This window comes from Labeo rohita, chromosome 20 (assembly GCF_022985175.1).
Source record: "Labeo rohita strain BAU-BD-2019 chromosome 20, IGBB_LRoh.1.0, whole genome shotgun sequence".
NCBI lineage: Eukaryota > Metazoa > Chordata > Actinopteri > Cypriniformes > Cyprinidae > Labeo > Labeo rohita.
In genome coordinates, this window is record NC_066888.1 from 20657201 (window position 1) to 20674202 (window position 17002).

The 17002-nt window shown below is 35.4% G+C and overlaps 1 protein-coding gene across 1 annotated transcript in view; it reads right to left on the reverse strand.

The window, feature by feature from the left end:
• Window positions 1-1136: 1136 nt before the first annotated feature.
• Window positions 1137-17002, reverse strand: part of adgb (androglobin) — a 52732-nt gene continuing 36866 nt past the window's right edge. Inside the window, exons 24-36 of the mRNA XM_051137856.1 lie at window positions 15142-15235; window positions 14726-14857; window positions 14036-14189; window positions 13723-13910; window positions 12090-12256; window positions 10369-10487; window positions 10009-10120; window positions 5391-5542; window positions 4683-4838; window positions 4518-4596; window positions 2372-2447; window positions 1965-2148; window positions 1137-1825 (exon numbers count right to left, since the gene is read on the reverse strand). Of these exons, the coding sequence (XP_050993813.1) occupies window positions 1637-1825; window positions 1965-2148; window positions 2372-2447; window positions 4518-4596; window positions 4683-4838; window positions 5391-5542; window positions 10009-10120; window positions 10369-10487; window positions 12090-12256; window positions 13723-13910; window positions 14036-14189; window positions 14726-14857; window positions 15142-15235 (1802 nt within the window). The 3' untranslated portion in view covers window positions 1137-1636. The remainder of the gene's footprint in view (window positions 1826-1964; window positions 2149-2371; window positions 2448-4517; window positions 4597-4682; window positions 4839-5390; window positions 5543-10008; window positions 10121-10368; window positions 10488-12089; window positions 12257-13722; window positions 13911-14035; window positions 14190-14725; window positions 14858-15141; window positions 15236-17002) is intronic.

Genomic DNA, 17002 nt, shown 5'->3' on the forward strand with positions numbered 1-17002 from the left:
ACAGTTGAGGTCAAAAGTTTACATATACCTTGCAGAATCTGCAAAATGTTAATTATTTTACCAAAATAAGAGGGATCATACAAAATGCATGCTATTTTTTATTTAGTACTGACATGAATAAGATATTTCACATAAAAGATGTTTACATCCAGTCCACAAGAGAAAATAATAGTTGAATTTATAAAAATGACACACGCTTGATTCTTAATACTATGTTTTTACCTGAATGATCCACAGTGGGTTTTTTTTGTGTTTTTTTTGTGATAGTTGATCATGAGTCCTTGTTTGTCAAAAACATTTAAACTGCCTGCTGTTCTTCAGAAAAAATACTTCAGGTCCCACAAACTCTTTGGTTTTTCAGCATTTTTGTGTATTTGAACCCTTTCCAACAATGATTGTATGATTTTGAGATCCATCTCACTGAGATCAACTGAGGGACTCATATGCAACTATTACAGAAGGTTCAAACAGGGGTGAAAAGTTTTTGAATTTGAAGATCAGGGTACATTTAACTTATTTTGTCTTCTTGTAAGTATCTTCTGTAGCTTCTGAAAGGCAGTACTAAATGAAAAAAAAAAAGAAAAATGTACACACCATTCTGTTCAAAAGTTTACATTCCTGGCTCTTAAAGCAGCGTTTTTCCTTCTGGAGCATCAGTAAGCATTTGAACCTTCTGTAATAGTTGCATCTGAGTCCCTCAGTTATCCTCAGTTGGAAAAGATGGATCTCAAAATCATACAGTCATTGCTGGAAAGGGTTCAAAAACTGACAAACAAGGGAAACAGCTGTGGATCATTCAGGTAACAACACAGTATTAAGAATCAAGTGTATGTAAACTTTTGAACAGGGTCATTTTTATAAAAATTCAACTGTTATTTTCTCTTGTCGACTACAAGTAAACATCTTTTATGTGAAATATCTTATTCAGGTCAGTACTAAATAAAAAAAATAACATGCATTTTGTATGATCCCTCTTATTTTGGTAAAATAATTAACATTTTGCACATTCTGCAAGGTGTGTGTAAACTTTTGACCTCAACTGTAGTTAGCCATTCCTATTATAAAAGTAACTGAATTTACATTGAAAACTCACCAAGTGTTTATTTATTTTTTCTGAAATCACATCACATGTTCATTGTCTTTATGCTTAAGATCCAGCACTCATTTTATGTAGCAGTCCTGTTTAGTATTGACCGATATCTCACGGCGGCTATGTGGTAGAACATATAAATAAGCTTTTTAGTTAGAAAAAAACTTACAACCATACAAGGATCCAATTAATTTAAATTTAATTTATTTTGTAAAGTACATAATATATTGGCATTTAGTAATAAGCGTGAACGCAGTAACAATAATATTTTGGAACTACTTTTGCCTTGTCTTCTGGGAAACAATATCTGCCACTATGAGATCTTCAGAGCTGCTTGAATCAATCCTGACAGTAACTGTTTAGAATCACAGAGGAAGATAACCTGACAGTGAAAGGTGACTCTGCATACTAATCTTACAAACCGAATTCACCATTACAAAGGAAATCTTAATATATTTTCAAAAAGGACACGCAATGCACTATCCTTAATAAAATGAAGAGTAATATTAGACGGAGCAACTGACTATGAAGTTACGGTCGGGCAGATCACTTCCTCTTGCCCCCACTCTTACGTCCACTTGACTGGACCACAGTAGGGGTTTTCTCTAGTACAACCTGTTCAACTGTTTCCATGGGTGGCTCTTCCATTTTCTTATGTGGTTGCTCCTTTAGGACGCGGTAACAGAATGTCTCACGAGCCTGCAGCATCTTTTGCCGATATGCATCCATTGAGTCCTATAACAGGAAATAAAACTCTTTTTTTTTTCTTTCAATACCATAAAAAAAAAATAAAATGACTGCACTACTATAGTACAAATACCAAAACCAATTATTTTGTGTGGTGAATCTGCAATTATAATAACACATCACAAACCTGAAAGCCAGTGTAAGTCTCCAGCTGTCGTTTCATCATTTCCTTGCGTGCAATTTTTTCCTGTTTACGCTGTTCCAGAATATTGTCCCAGATCAGGCGGAAACTTTGGAACTTCTCAGAGCGTTCCCTCCTCTGCTCCTCCTCTAATGCTTCATCCTTTAGACGAGGTTGCGGCAAAGACTTCCTTTAAACAAAAAGAGAAAGAAAAGAACATATACACTACCGTTCCAAATTTTGGAGTCAGCATTTAAAAAAAAAAATATATATTTTTCAGAAAGCAGGCACTGAATGAATCCAAAAATCAGCATTAGAATGGTATTTGAAGGATCATGTGACACTGAAGACTGGAGTAATGACTGGAGTAATTCAACTGTGCCATCACAGTTGCATTTGTTTATGTGTTGTACCTGATAAATGGTGTATAATCAATATCATTTTTGTCAGTGAAGAACTCCTCACTCTGTTGGGGCTGAGGTTGAGTGTCTACAAAATGCAAACATTAAAAATATCAAGCCATGTACTAAACATACCAATATAAAACTGTATTAAAGGAGACACATCATTAAAAAAAAATCATGAACATATCATGACATTTTCCATTTTTAAGTGGTAGAAATGGGTCCCCAGTGCATCTACCAAACCAGAAAACATTAAAAAGGACAACCCAGTAACTTTGTTTTGGTAAGCCTTTCTAATCTTATTATACATAACCGCCCCATAATCTGCGTGTTCTCACCCATGACGCTTCCATTGTGTTTTCGCAAGTGACAACGGTGTAAGGAATCTAATGCCATGGCAAAAGTTTGAGCAAAGCATGCCAACTGTTCTGTCACTGGCTCCACAGACGAGCACAGAACACTATTTAGAGTCCCAGCCTCAGAGGAAACAAAAGAGCAGTGGATTTATTGAGTTATTTACCGTATATTACGCTGCTGCCACACAGATCTAATATCAACATACGATTTCTTTCCCAGCTGTTTACCTTCACAGACATAACCGACTGTTCTTGTAACTCAGGGGTTGTTTTAACATAAACTTAAGTGTATTTGACAGTTTAAAGGAAAACTCCACTTCCTTAACAACAATTCACAAATAATTTACTCACCCCCTTGTCATTCAAGATGTTCATGTCTTTCTGTCTTCAGTCGTGAAGAAATTATGTTTTTTGAGGAAAACATTTCAGGATTTTTCTCCATATAATGGATTTTGAAATTCCAAAATCTAAACAATCCCAGCCGAGGAAGATGGGTCTTATCTAGTGAAACAATCGGTCATTTTTTTGGAAAATAAAAATGTGTATACTTTTTAAGCACAAAAGCTCGTGTAGCACAGGCTCTGGGATGTGCATTCATGTACTATTGAATCACGTTGAAAGGTGGAACGTAGGCGGAACCACAGACCCAGTGTTTACAAAGCGAACGCGCAAAGACTAAGAAAGTGCAAGTAAGTCAAACACTGTTTACAAACAAAAAGATACAAGGATGTCGGACGATTCTGAAGTTGTAGGAGAAAATAACATGGAGCTTTTCGACATACTCTACCTTTTTAAGCCGGAGTACACAGATGATCAACTTAGACGTGATTTGTAGTAGTGATAGGAAGTTCAGATCATTTTACCGACTCGGACCTTTTAATCTCGTTCAGCAAAATGAACAAATCTTTTTGAGTCATTTCGTTCATTTGAGCAAAATCAGCACCATGTGACAGCCCCATAAGATGAATGAACGACTCGAAAAACCTGGAGACTCGAAACAGGTGAACTAATTCCAGTACAGAACCTAACAGGATGTTGCGCATGCGCGACTAAACAAATCACTCCCCGAGACGACCAGTTCTTCCCAAGTCACATTAAAGATTTGTTCAAAGTGAACGAATCAATCGAGAATGACCCGTGGACGTGCATCCCAGAGCCTGTGTTACACAAGCTTTTGTGCTTAAAAAGTATACAAATTTTTATTTTTCGAAAACAATGACCGATCATTTCACTAGATAAGACCCTTCTTCCTCGGCTGGAATCATTTAGAGCCCTTTGAAGCTGCATTTAAACTGCATTTTGGAAGTTCAAATTTGGGGCACCAATGAAGTCCATTATACGTAGAAAAATCCTGAAATGCTTTCCTCAAAAACCATAATTTCTTTACGACTGAAGACAGAAAGACATGACAAGGATGTGTGTGGATGACAAGGGGGTGAGTAAATTATTTGTAAATTGTTGCTCTGGAAGTGGACTTCTCCTTTAAGCGGAATATACTGTGTGACAGATGCTTTCCGTGTGTGTGCTTCAGATGTGTGCGCTCTGAAAACCCTCTATCAGAAGTTTAAACTAATATGGGTTTAAAACGCATGATTTCAGCATGATAGACATGATAATAAAACCAAACAGATGTTTTTTGGCAGAGTATCTAAGGTACGAGTTGTAAAGGCAAAGCCCTATTTTGGAAAAGGGGGCGGGGAGCAGCAGCTCGTTTGCACCAGAGCCTTGTATTACATCTTGTAAAAAGCAGCATAATAGGTCCCCTTTATACAATCTGATTGTGTATATCTGTATGTAACCTGTTTCTGCCGTGACGGGCTCTTTACTCTCTGCACGCTCTTGTAGATCTTTGAGATAGCGCTGCCGGGTCTGATGAGCCTTCAAAACAAACCAATCAGTTACACATGCAGGACTGTTTGAGCACACAGAGCAGATTTACTTCTACCTTTACAGTTCTGTGGTACCTTTGCTGCTCTGCCGGGCTCAGCTGCTTCCCAGGCTAGTTTCATGGCTCTGATCTCCTCTAGTTTCTCAGTGTCTTTTTTCACCTCTATACTTCCTGCCTCACTGTGGTCACTCACCACACGCAGGGTCCAGTGTGGCTTACTCACATCCAGACTCTGCACAAACAAATAAACAAGCTGACATTTACACTACCATTCAAAAGTTGTACAATTTCTTACTATTATCAATGCTGAAAACAGTTGCTTAATAATTTTGTGGAAACTATGCTACATTTTTTTCAAGATTCTAGTTAATAAGAACAGCATTTATTTGAAAGCTTTTCTAACAGTGTAACTGACTTTACAGTCACTTTTAATTGATTTACTTGCTTTTTTTAACTTAAAACATGACCTTAAACTTTTGAACGGTAGTGTATGCTTATAACTTATCCAATTAAAATGTGCAAATATAAAGTCTCTTTTTTACATTTCTGACAAAGAAACACTATATCAGAGCTTAACCTGAGAGACCTCAAATGTAAAAATTAAAACATAATCCATTCCAAGGTTAAAAAAAAATACTTGTGGGAGAGAAATTTGCATTTCTGTGAAGCACAATGAACAATATTCATGAGAGAAGCTGTTTCTGCAAGAGAATGATTCAAACATATGGTGGGACTTGATACTGACATTAAAACATATGCACAGACACACATATATTGTACTGACTTGTTCCATAATGGAGCTTGACTTAGATGTTAGTTTGTCCTTTTCTCGTTCCTTGGCCTTGCTGGTTGATTTGGGAGCAGATTTCTGGCCCTCTTTGTTTTGTTGGTCGGTACCCACAGGTGTGGATGTGTCATCCAAAATATCCCCAAACACTGCCAAATAAAAATAGAGATTAAACAGGCAAGACAATACAGGAAAACAAAATAAAAATAAAATAAAATACTGAGGTCTTCAATTAAAAGTGATCCAAAAGTAAGCAAAATAAAATTAATAATAAAATGACCGCTATTCTGAATACATGACTAATACATTTATTTAAATACAAAATGTATTTTTGTAAATATAAGGCATGTACTTTTATATTAACAAGTAAGTTCATATAAGTAAGGCATTTTATAAGTACAAAATTAGAACATATTATATACTTATAAAATATAAAAAAGTTTATATAAAGTAAATGTATATAAGCAAGCCATTTCTAGGTTGGTAAAATTTTTGGACTTGGTATTGGCTCAACCAACATTATGCATTTAAAAACAGTAATTATTTAAAATTAGAATGCTCCCTAGTAAAACAAACAAACAAACAAACAAACAAAAAACATGCCATGATTTATTTAAAATATTTGACCACAGTCATTAAACAGGCAGTTTATGCATAATTTGAAAGCTGAATAAATAAGTTTTTCATTTAATATTTGGCCGAAATACAACAATTTAAAAATCTGAAATCTGAGGGTACAAATAAATTTAAATATTGAGAAAATTGCCTTTAAAATTGTCCAAATCAAGTTCTCAGCAATGCATATTACTAATCAAAAATAAATAAATAAATAAATAAATAAATAAAAATAAATAAAAATATTTTCATGGAACATGGTCTTTATTTAATATCCTATTGATTTTTGTCATAAAAGAAAAATCTATATTTTTGACCTATACAATGTACTGTTGGCTATTGCTACAAATATACCTGTGCTGACTGGTTTTGTGGTCCAGGGCCACATATATTAATTTCATACTAAGTACACTTGATATTTATTGACATATCCCTTAAGATTTACTAACATAAAACTAAAATTAAATTGTATTCTGAGTATTTCTTTATTGCACAATGCACATTTCTTAATATTACGCCTAAATGTGTTTTAATATCACAATTTATTTTATTGCATGATCTCTGAATTATATCTGTCTTTAAATGCAAGATATTTAAAGTGTACCCGAAGTATACTTGCAATAGTTCCACTTTAGCACAATCAAATATACAGTACTTATATAAAACATAAGTTTGACCTCAGCACCACTTTCGCACAATTAAAGTGCATTAAGCACAGAATTACTTCCAATTTAGCAGACATAAATATGTAAATGTGTTTATAGTATACTTTTCAAATAAATTTTTTTTTCATTAGGGCAGTAACAACAACACTTCAAACCTTGTGTTTCAAAAGTGTAGTTGTAAATCCTGCTAGATGGCAGTGTTGCTCTATTTAAAAAACAGAGCTTAATTTTTCTCACCTTTTTCAGTTATTCTATGTGTAAGGGTACATCCTACTGGACAGTTTACCTAGGGCATCCTCAGTATCCACAAGGACACGATCACAGATCAATGATTTAATCTGAAGTCATACCATGCTGTCATTTACTCTAAATGCACTCTTGGTATATCTCAACTGAGAATACGAGACTGAATCAGTAAAACAGAGAGCTATTTTGGGTATCTGACAGTGGCTTGTTAACAATTATGCTTAGATTAGTCATCAGCATTCATTTAAGAGAGGTTCTGTGTTTAAACATGAACATTCAACCATTTTATTTAGAATATATATATATATATATATATATATATATATATATCAAGCATAGAGGTCATTCCAGTCAGGAGCCCAAAGGGCAGCCATACTGTATGCCTACCATATGTGCCCCTGATGAACATCCAGTAGAGTACAGTGCACTGGGCCTGGTTCCCATGTGCATTTATTGATTGGTGTGTGTAGTAACTGTTCAGGGTGGCCCCTGCTCCACTGAGAGCCACTCAACTGGGTTAATTCAATTCTCTTTCCTCCAGAAATACTTCCCAGGGCACCAGAGGCCAAGAGCCAGCTTCATTTGACTTCCCATTGACCCATTTACACAAGCTTATCAGGAAATGAAATGAGCGGCACGTGTGGATTGTGACGCACACGCTTGCGAAAGTACAGCGCGCACACGTGGATCTACACACGCTCACACCAGGGATAAAAGCCCAATCGGAGGCATTTAACCACATAGATTCTTAATTATGGATTCACAATCAAACAAAAAAGGAAACAGCAAAGAATACATTTAATATCAAGGGATCAGGAGGACAAAAGAATCTTAATATTATTACTGGAGCCAGGCCATCATGCAAACTAGTTCATCTCCAACACTACCACTTCACAATACACACACATCCAATAGACTAGCTCTCTTTTCCTCTCCCTCCATCTCAATCCTTCCCATTTCCATTTCTATGAGCTTCCTGCTTATTCATTTTTCTTTAGTAAAATCAAGGTTGTTTTCAGTTCTTCCACTGAGCTGACCCACAGCAAATGACCTTATGTCACCCGTCCAAGGGCACAGCAAATCGCATTTTCCTATTTACCACAAGCAGATGAATTTAGTAGGCCTCCATTATATTTTTGACGGCCAGCGCTCGGTTAATCAAAAGAAGCACAGGTGGGACGAGAGTCAGCCTATTCAATACGCTTCAGATTCAATGAGAAAACATGAGCAGAGATTCAAATCACATACAGCCAGATGAGTCCAGAACAAGGTTTAAAAAATAAATATTATGAATCTATTAGGAAGACACAAATAAGCAGTAAAAAAATGCTTTCATTAAAGATAAAACAAATTCTATTAAAAATAAATAAATAAATACATAAATTAAAACAATAATTTTAAATTATAAATGTTAATGACAGAATGGCAGATAAAATGGCTTAAATTTTGGCTTTTACTTAAAGGAGAAGTTCACTTTTAGAACAAAAATTTACAGATAATTTACTCCCCCTTGTCATCCAAGATGTTCTTGCCTTTCTTTCTTCAGTCGTTAAGAAATTATGTTTCTTGAGGAAAAACATTCAGGAATTATCTCCATATAGTGGACTTCAATGGTGCCCCCAAGTTTGAACTTCCAAAATGCAGTTTAAATGCAGCTTCAAATGGCTCTAAATGATCCCAGCCGAAGAACAAGGGTCTTATCTAGAAAAAGGAGCTGTCATTTTCAAAACAAATTGAAAAATTATATACTTTTTAATCTCAAACGCTCATCTTGTCTAAGCTTGCGTGAACTTCCAGTTCAATATGGTCAATACAGTTAGGGTATGTCAAAAAACTCCCATCTCATATTCTTCCCCAACTTTAAAATCATCTTAAATTGTTGCAGAAGTACCGACCCAGTGTTTACAAAGTGAACATGCAAAGACGATCAAATGCCCTTTACAGAAAAATAGTAAAACAGCAATGTAGGATGATTTTGACGTTGAAGAAGAAAACGAGACGGGAGTTTTTTGATATACCCTAACTGTATTGACCCAGATTACACGGACCACGCATGCGCATCGCAGAGACGAGACGAGCATTTGAGGTTAAAAAGTATATAAATTGTCAATTTGTTTTGAGAGCCATTTGAAGCTGCATTTAAACTGCATTTTGGACATTCAAACTTGGGGGCACCACTGAAGTCCACTATATGGAGAACATTCCTGGAATGTTTTCCTCAAGAAACATAATTTCTTATAGACTGAAGAAAGAAAGACATGAACATCTTGGATGACAAAGGGGTGAGTAAATTATCTGTACATTTTTTTCTGGAAGTGAACTTCTCCTTTTATTTTTCAAGCATGGCTTCCACTACAAAAAAAAAATAGAATTTAGAATCGTGTTCAGCTGATGCAAACAACCTCAAAAACGTGAGATTCGATGGCATGAACCTCACAAACTCCAGCAGGGAGTTGTTCACCAAACTGAGTGGATCCAGTCTGAATCATCAGGGCTGGATCAACCAGCAAAGGCACATTTTTAGCACATTTTCCTGTCAAAAAGTACTGCAGTATGCAGTACTGATGTGCTTTGGCAAAAAGAGACTGAGTCAAAGTTTTATGGTAATTTGATATTACTTCATGATGCATTCTTATTCAAGTATCAGGTCTTTTATTGGTTCATGCATTTGTGTTACTGTTATAATCAATGAAAACTAAATATAAATGTAAAAAGTAGTCACTAAAAATAGAAACAATGTTTCTAATGCATCAATACACTTATAAATAAAGGTTCCAAAAGGGTGTTTTTGTGGCAATGCCATAGAAGAACCATTTTTTGGTTCCCTAAAGAACCCTCCAGCGAACAGTTCCTAAGAAAAACATCTGAAGAACATTTTAAAAATCTAAAGAACCTTTCTGCATTTGAAAGGTTCCATGGATGTTCAAGGTTCTTCACAGAACCATTGATGCCAATAAAGAACCTTTATTTTTAAGAGTGTATATATAAAAAGAGAACATAATTATAACATAATATTTTATTTCATCAATGAAGGACAGAACATCTGTCCAATACTGCATTATTTACTTCTTCTGTATAATTGACCATACCTCTCATTTCATTGCGCTCTATGTCTCTGAGTTTCTGGATGAAGGAAGAGAGAGATTCATCTAAAGGCCAGCTCTCCTGTAACACCTCCGCCTGTATATAATACTTATGAAACTAAAGACACACACACAGACACACATAATCATAAAAAGTCATAAAGACAAATCAGTGCATGAACAAAAGTACATGTAAAATATAAAATAGATCAGTAATCCACATACAAACAGAATGATTTCAATATATAAAAAAAATAAAGAACACTTTTTCTTAGAACTTCGCAAGTAGAAGTTCAGATGCTACCACACACACACACACACACACACACTGAAGTGACAGCAGAAGCTGTCTGTGGTGACAGGTACCAGTGTGTCTTTAGGGTGCTGGTCACTCCCTTCCTTTCCTCCGCCCCCTCTTGTCACTCTCCCTTCTGCTGTAAGGCTGCCCTGATCCTGCCTCGCCCCCGCCTGGGCCACAGAAACGCCTGCAACCAATACACACACATACACACAGAGACACAAATGAACACCCTATAAATACACTCTAGAGCTGGCAGAGTCAAGCTGTAGCTAAGTAACTGAGATAGTGACTTTATAAAGTGAATATGTGTTAAGACAAAATGTGGAGTGGGTGGACAAGAACACTTGGACTAAAGGAAAAGAAAGGAGTACAAACTATACCTTAGTTTTTGTGAGTCTACAGGAACATTACAGTCTGTGGGTGACGGACTGTATCCGTGATTTGTTCATGTGTCGAAAAATGTGTATACATAAATGTGTCTGTTTAAAAATCTCTGCATATCTACAGTTGCCAGCAAGTGTACAAATGTTTCTATTAATTTTATCTATAAATAATAATTAATTTTAAGTTTAAATTGATCTATAATTAATTACTGCTTATATCTATTTCTTTATCATTTAGAATCTAGAAAGTGTTTAAATTTTCCAATTACTTTTTGGGGCCACTACTGTATATATTATTTTCATTTACTTATTTAAAATAAATATTTTTGTATGGCAAGAATGTATTAAACTGGTCAAAAGTGGCAGTAAAGATATTTAAATGGCCAAAAAGACAATTAGTGTCTTTTGCAGCATCTTGCACATGATACAGCATTTTAAAAACATAGCACTCAAGTTAAAAAAAAAAAGTTATTTTTAAAAAAATGCATCTCAGGGCCGCTTTTCCCCATTCCACTGCCCTGTTTTCAAAGCAAAAACACATTCTGTGTAAATGGCATCAAAGAGACTTAAAGGAGAAGTTCACTTTTAGAATGAAAATTTCCAAATAATTTACTGACCCCTATGTCATCCAAGAGGTTCATGTCTTTCTTCATTCACAAAGAAATTAAGGTTTTTGAGGAAAACATAGAGGAGCTCAATGGTGGCCAACGGGTTGAACGTCCAAATTGCAGTTTCAAAGGGATCTACATGATTCCTGCTAAAGAATATGAATCTTATCTAGTGAAATGATTGGTAATTTTCTTAAAAAAATAAACATTTATATAGTTTTTAACCACAAACGTTCATCTTCACGCATTGTGTAATCACGCTAGAAAAGTTGCGCGTGGTTAGTTCTTAATATGTGTGCTTCGTTTAAAAAAGGGAGGAGAGGCAGAAAAAACTTCTCCAACTTCAAAATTGTCCAACAGTGTTGTTTTAACCTTTTTTTTGTAATGAGCGTTTGATTTTCTTTGCACATTTGCTTTGTAAACACGGTCGCCACTTCCACCTATTGTACGTCACGCACGCGTCACGGTGAGCATTTGTGGTTAAAAAGTATACATTTTTATTTTTCTTAGAAAATGATCAATCATTTTGCTAGATAAGACCCTTATTCCTTGGCTGGGATCGTGTAGAGCCCTTTGAAGCTGTATTGAACATTTGCGCCTAGAAAAATCCTAGAAAAAACCTTAATTTCTTTTTGACTGAAGAACGAAAAACATGAACATTTTGGATGAGTAAATTATCAGGAAATTTTCATTCTGGAAGTGAACTTCTCCTTTAAAAGTAAAAAATTGTTTTTAATTTCCAAACTTCATAATGTATATGAATATGTGTGTGTGTGTTTGTGTGTGTGTACAAACCATTGTTGCCTACAAAGCAGTAGACTGGAATGATGACATGCCCTTTGCCCTGACTGCTGGCAATCTCTTTCTCATGGTCTAGGATACTGAGTTTAATGTAGACGTCTGATTTTGAAGTCTGAAACTGCACAGTAGCACTGTGATCACTGGAGACTTTTACCACATGTCTGATAGGAAAAACACACAGTTTAGATCAGTCTTGATGCAACAACTGACTGACTAAAATCTCTATTTCATTAGCCACTTTTCCACCGAAATTACCTGGAACAACTTTTTTACCCCAGACCTGTTGCTGTCATGGGTTTACATCGCGGACTAAAGTACCAAGAAGACTAGGTAAACAGTCTTGTGACGTAGGTCAGTCAATTCAAAATATGCAAATTTTGCAAGTTTGACTCAATCAGCAGCGTACTTGATAACATCAGTACAGCCTTAGCTACTGCAATTTTCCACACTGTATTTACAATAAGACGAAATATGATATCAAACACCACTGCCTCTTTTCGTTTTCATTTAAACATACTAATAGCTGCAGGAATGTAGTTCAGGGAATGTACATACATTACAATGAAATGAAATATTATATCAAACAGCAATGCTGCATTTTAAAATATTAATAGACCAACAGAATAAAGACCAGATTTCCTCTTAGATTTACCCAAAACATATTATATCTTATGTTTAACCACTACAGAGACATCAGAGCCAGCGGCAAAAGTCAAAAGGACTAGCCAAATTGAGGCTCCACTCGTCAGGATACATCAGTACAGAGCGCCCACTGATCATGTGGAGCTCACGTCTCTGAAATCGGCAAAGCACATTTTCAAATAGGTGCTGATTTTATAAATAACCAAAGATTTGAGTTTTAAAGTACATTCTCACCTGAAATACTTTTAAAACTACATTTCATGACACAATAACAGTAATATTTTACAAAATTATGTGAATATATGGTGGTTGAAATACAATGCTGCGTGAAGTCAACCAATCGGCTTGTTCAGAGCCCAAGTCCCACTCCCAAAAAATCCGGATCTTTAAAAAAGAACTACCTCACGAGCAGGGACTTTCTGAGGGGCGAACTTTATTTAGATCCTGGTTCCTGCAGTGGAAACACAATGAGTACCAGCCCAAAGTCCCTAGTTCCTGGGGAAAGTTCCTGCGGTGGAAACGGGGCTATTGTACTGTTGTGCAAAGCTAAAACCTAAATGGTTACTTGAAGCTTTGTAGTGTTTACAAAATAACTTCATAACAAAATATGTGATCCTGGACCACAAAACCAGTCATAAGCTGCACGGGTATATTAGTACCAATAGCTAACAATGCATTGTAGGGGTCAAAATTATAGATTTTTATTTTATGTCAAAAATCATTAGGATATTAAGTAAAGATCATGTTCCATGAAGATATACCAAAACTTAATTTTTGATTAGTAATATGCATTGCTAAGAACTTTATTTAAGGTGATTTTCCTCAATATTTAGATTTTTTTGCAACCTCAGATTCCAGATTTTCAAATAGTTGTATCTCAGCCAGTCTTTTCCTAACAGACCATACATGGAAAGCTTATTCAGGTTTATTTATTTACATATATACATATAAACTATGACTTAGTATGCTTTATGTGTGTGCTAACCTGCAGATGACGTTCTTTTGATTAGGGATGTAGTAACCTTTCAACTCTTTTACAGAAAAGTTATTGCTTGGTGCTTCTCTGGCCAGCTGTGGCAGGGGTTCTCGGCAGCCAATTAGACGCATTCTCCATTTTCCTCCAATCACAGACGAGTCTCCGGTATGAGCCTCAGCTACAAATGTATAGCCGCCCTATGGAGTGTGAAACAGAAGACAGAGTACAATATAAAAAGTAAACGTACAAGTTAAAAAAAAAAAAAAAAAAAAAAAAAAAAAAAAAAAAAAACACATGGAGAGGAGTTGTCCCATTGACAAACCTTGTTTGGGGTGTATATGTATGGCTCGACCCTGTTAAAGACTCTGGGTATCTCCTCTAAAGTGTCATTATTGATGACATGCACAATACATACAGGAAGAGGGGAGAAGATCTTAGGAACAAGCAGCATGTTCTTAGGAACATGAAACACCTCCCTGAAAATGAGAATAGAAGAGAAAAAATGAAGTACACAAGCAAATATTAAGCTCAGTGCATGTATTTTATTAAAGGAATAGTCCACCCAAAAATTTAAATTCTGTCATTAATTACTCACCTTCATGTCATTCCAAACCTGTAAGACTATTCATTTTCAGAACATAAATTAAGATATTTTTGATGAAATCAGAGAGCTTTCTGACCCTGCATAGACAGCAATGCAACTACCACGTTTAAGGCCCAGAAAGGTAGTAAAGACATCATTAAAATAGTCCACTGGTTCAACCGTAATGAAGCTCAGAATATTTTTGTGTGCAAAGAAACCAAAAATAATTTTCTTCAAGCATTTCTTCTAGTCGTTGTCAGTCTTTGACATGGACAAAGACTGACACAGACGAAAAGAAATTGTCTGGAATGACATTAAGGATGAGTAATTTATGACAGAATTTTCCTTTTTGGGTGAACTCTCCCTTTAATAATAGTGTTTTTTAGTAAACTATTGTTTTGCTATAAGTGTAAAAAGAGTGTTCCTGACCTGAATATCAGAATCCAGGAGTTTGCTACCTCTGGTACGGGCACTGAGTAGTCGGTGAATGTTATTCTGTTGCACTCATCCTCTCCACAGGGGTATAGCTCTGCTATTCCTTCACCATTAGCAACCATGTGTCTACCAGAAACATACACTTAGTACTGGATAAAGATTCAAGCAGACAAAAACCGACCTATGACACCCAGATTGTCAGAGTCGACTAGGTTAGGCTACAAGCGCTGGGAGAAGATACCACCCACCCACTGAGACCAGACACATGCCACATTCACCCCCCAGGCCAGAGGTCACTCTCTACAGACCCTCCCCGCATCTAAAACCAGGCACACAGACAGTAAACAGCAGATGGTACCACCGAGAGACACAATGGAGGAGAGAAAGATTCTTCAAAATGAATAATTCACCTCAGTAAAGATACAGCATGTTTCTCTAGATCTGATTCCACGGGAGCCCACATGTCTTGCAGAGTTTTAGCGACGCTCAGATTTTCCTTGGTGCCTAAGACACAAGCAAACATGAGCACATCGTAATAAGCATTCAAAAAAACCTACAATGTTCACCTTGGAGCTGTGAAACTGGATTGGGTAACATGGTTAGATTTGGCCCAGTTTTAAATTAAAAGATGATGCAGAAAAGCCTCTGTGACAGATAAATGTACCCAACAAATCTCAATCCCTCTGCTTCTCAGCCAGGTCTGGCTTTGTTCAATGAAATATCCTTCTCTCTTCTCGCATAAAATGATACTTATTATATCAGCCCATCTACTGCAAAATGAGAGCTAGAAAGAAGAATCACCCTAAAATGAAATTAATTTCATACCGGCAGGTAAGAGACAAACTGTTCTGAGGCTCATTTGTGAATGAAAGTCATAATCATAATGACAGAAACTCTTTCAGAACAATTTAGAGAATAACATCAGCCAAGGAGAGGATACAGTGTTACCTGTGTTGTAAAGATGCTGTGAGAAAAATGAAAAACAGATTATCTTTTTTTCTCCATAACCAGTAATTCAAAAATGTGGAACCAATCCACTTTTATATTTAAAAACTAAATATAACACTGCTAAAATGAGTGGTTGTGTTCACTGCATGTGTTGTTGTTTTTATTTTATTTAAATTTGATAATAGTATTTTAATATTTATATGTTAGTTTTTCTATTTCATTTTTCATTATTTTTGTAGTAATTTAACATGCTTTTGTCATTTTTATTCGTTTTTTTTTTTATTAAAATGATCCATAAGAAATAATCAAACATAGATTTAATATAACAACAAATAAATGTGCAGTTTGGAAACATAACAATACGATGTATGCTTTCATCAATATTACATAAAAAGTCATTTAAATAGCTTTTATCCTGATATGGGTAAGGTTTTTGGCCTGTCCCTTACTATGATTGTTCTTTTTCAGCAGGACTTTTAAGTTGCAAAATGAAGGCAAAATGATATAAAAAATATTGTTCTAAATATAGTTTCAATGTTAAGCAATGTTTTTGGCATAAATATGCATTTTTTCTATCAAATTTAAATCATTTTATTGGTGTCTCCTGATTTCATGCCAGCTGTTATCCTCATTAAAAACCCTGGTAAAATAATGTACATTCACGTGACATCACTTCTAGGAGGTTACATCTTCTCTCAAACAGGATTCCAGCAATTACAACACAAGCATGTTTCTCCCATTCCGCTATAATGTTGTATTTTTGATGATTTATGAGGCTTGACTGAGGGGGGCCATCATGCAATGTCAATCCTGTTACCATTTTTAAAATGTAAATTGAAACAATTATTTCTTACATTTACTATAATCAGTATCTACAAGTAAAATCTTTTTTAAAGTGTACAATATGTGCTTTTTGTGAACTTGACTATTAGCTAGCAATTAGGAAATTAGTTTGAAATCATCAAACCTGTTACTGTTACTTTTTAGAGTAACAGATTTTGACGTGGGTAACAGAGATGACATTGGTATATTATTGAGCTAATGCCTATATCATTCAGTGGCATATGAGTTAAACGACAGTATCTAGTAACACCTGTGTCGGTAACAGCGTTGACAAAAATACCGAAACTTGAGGTAGAAAAAAAAGTCACAAAATAATAAATTACATAGCCTGAGATGGCACAATACAATTTCTTGTCATTTTAGGGTGTATTCATTTCATGGATATTTAAAAAATATTGATTAAACTTATTTTATTTTTCAATTTTTCCAAGTGGAAAAGGCACCGATTTTGTGGAATGGCCCATTTCTATTTGGGATATT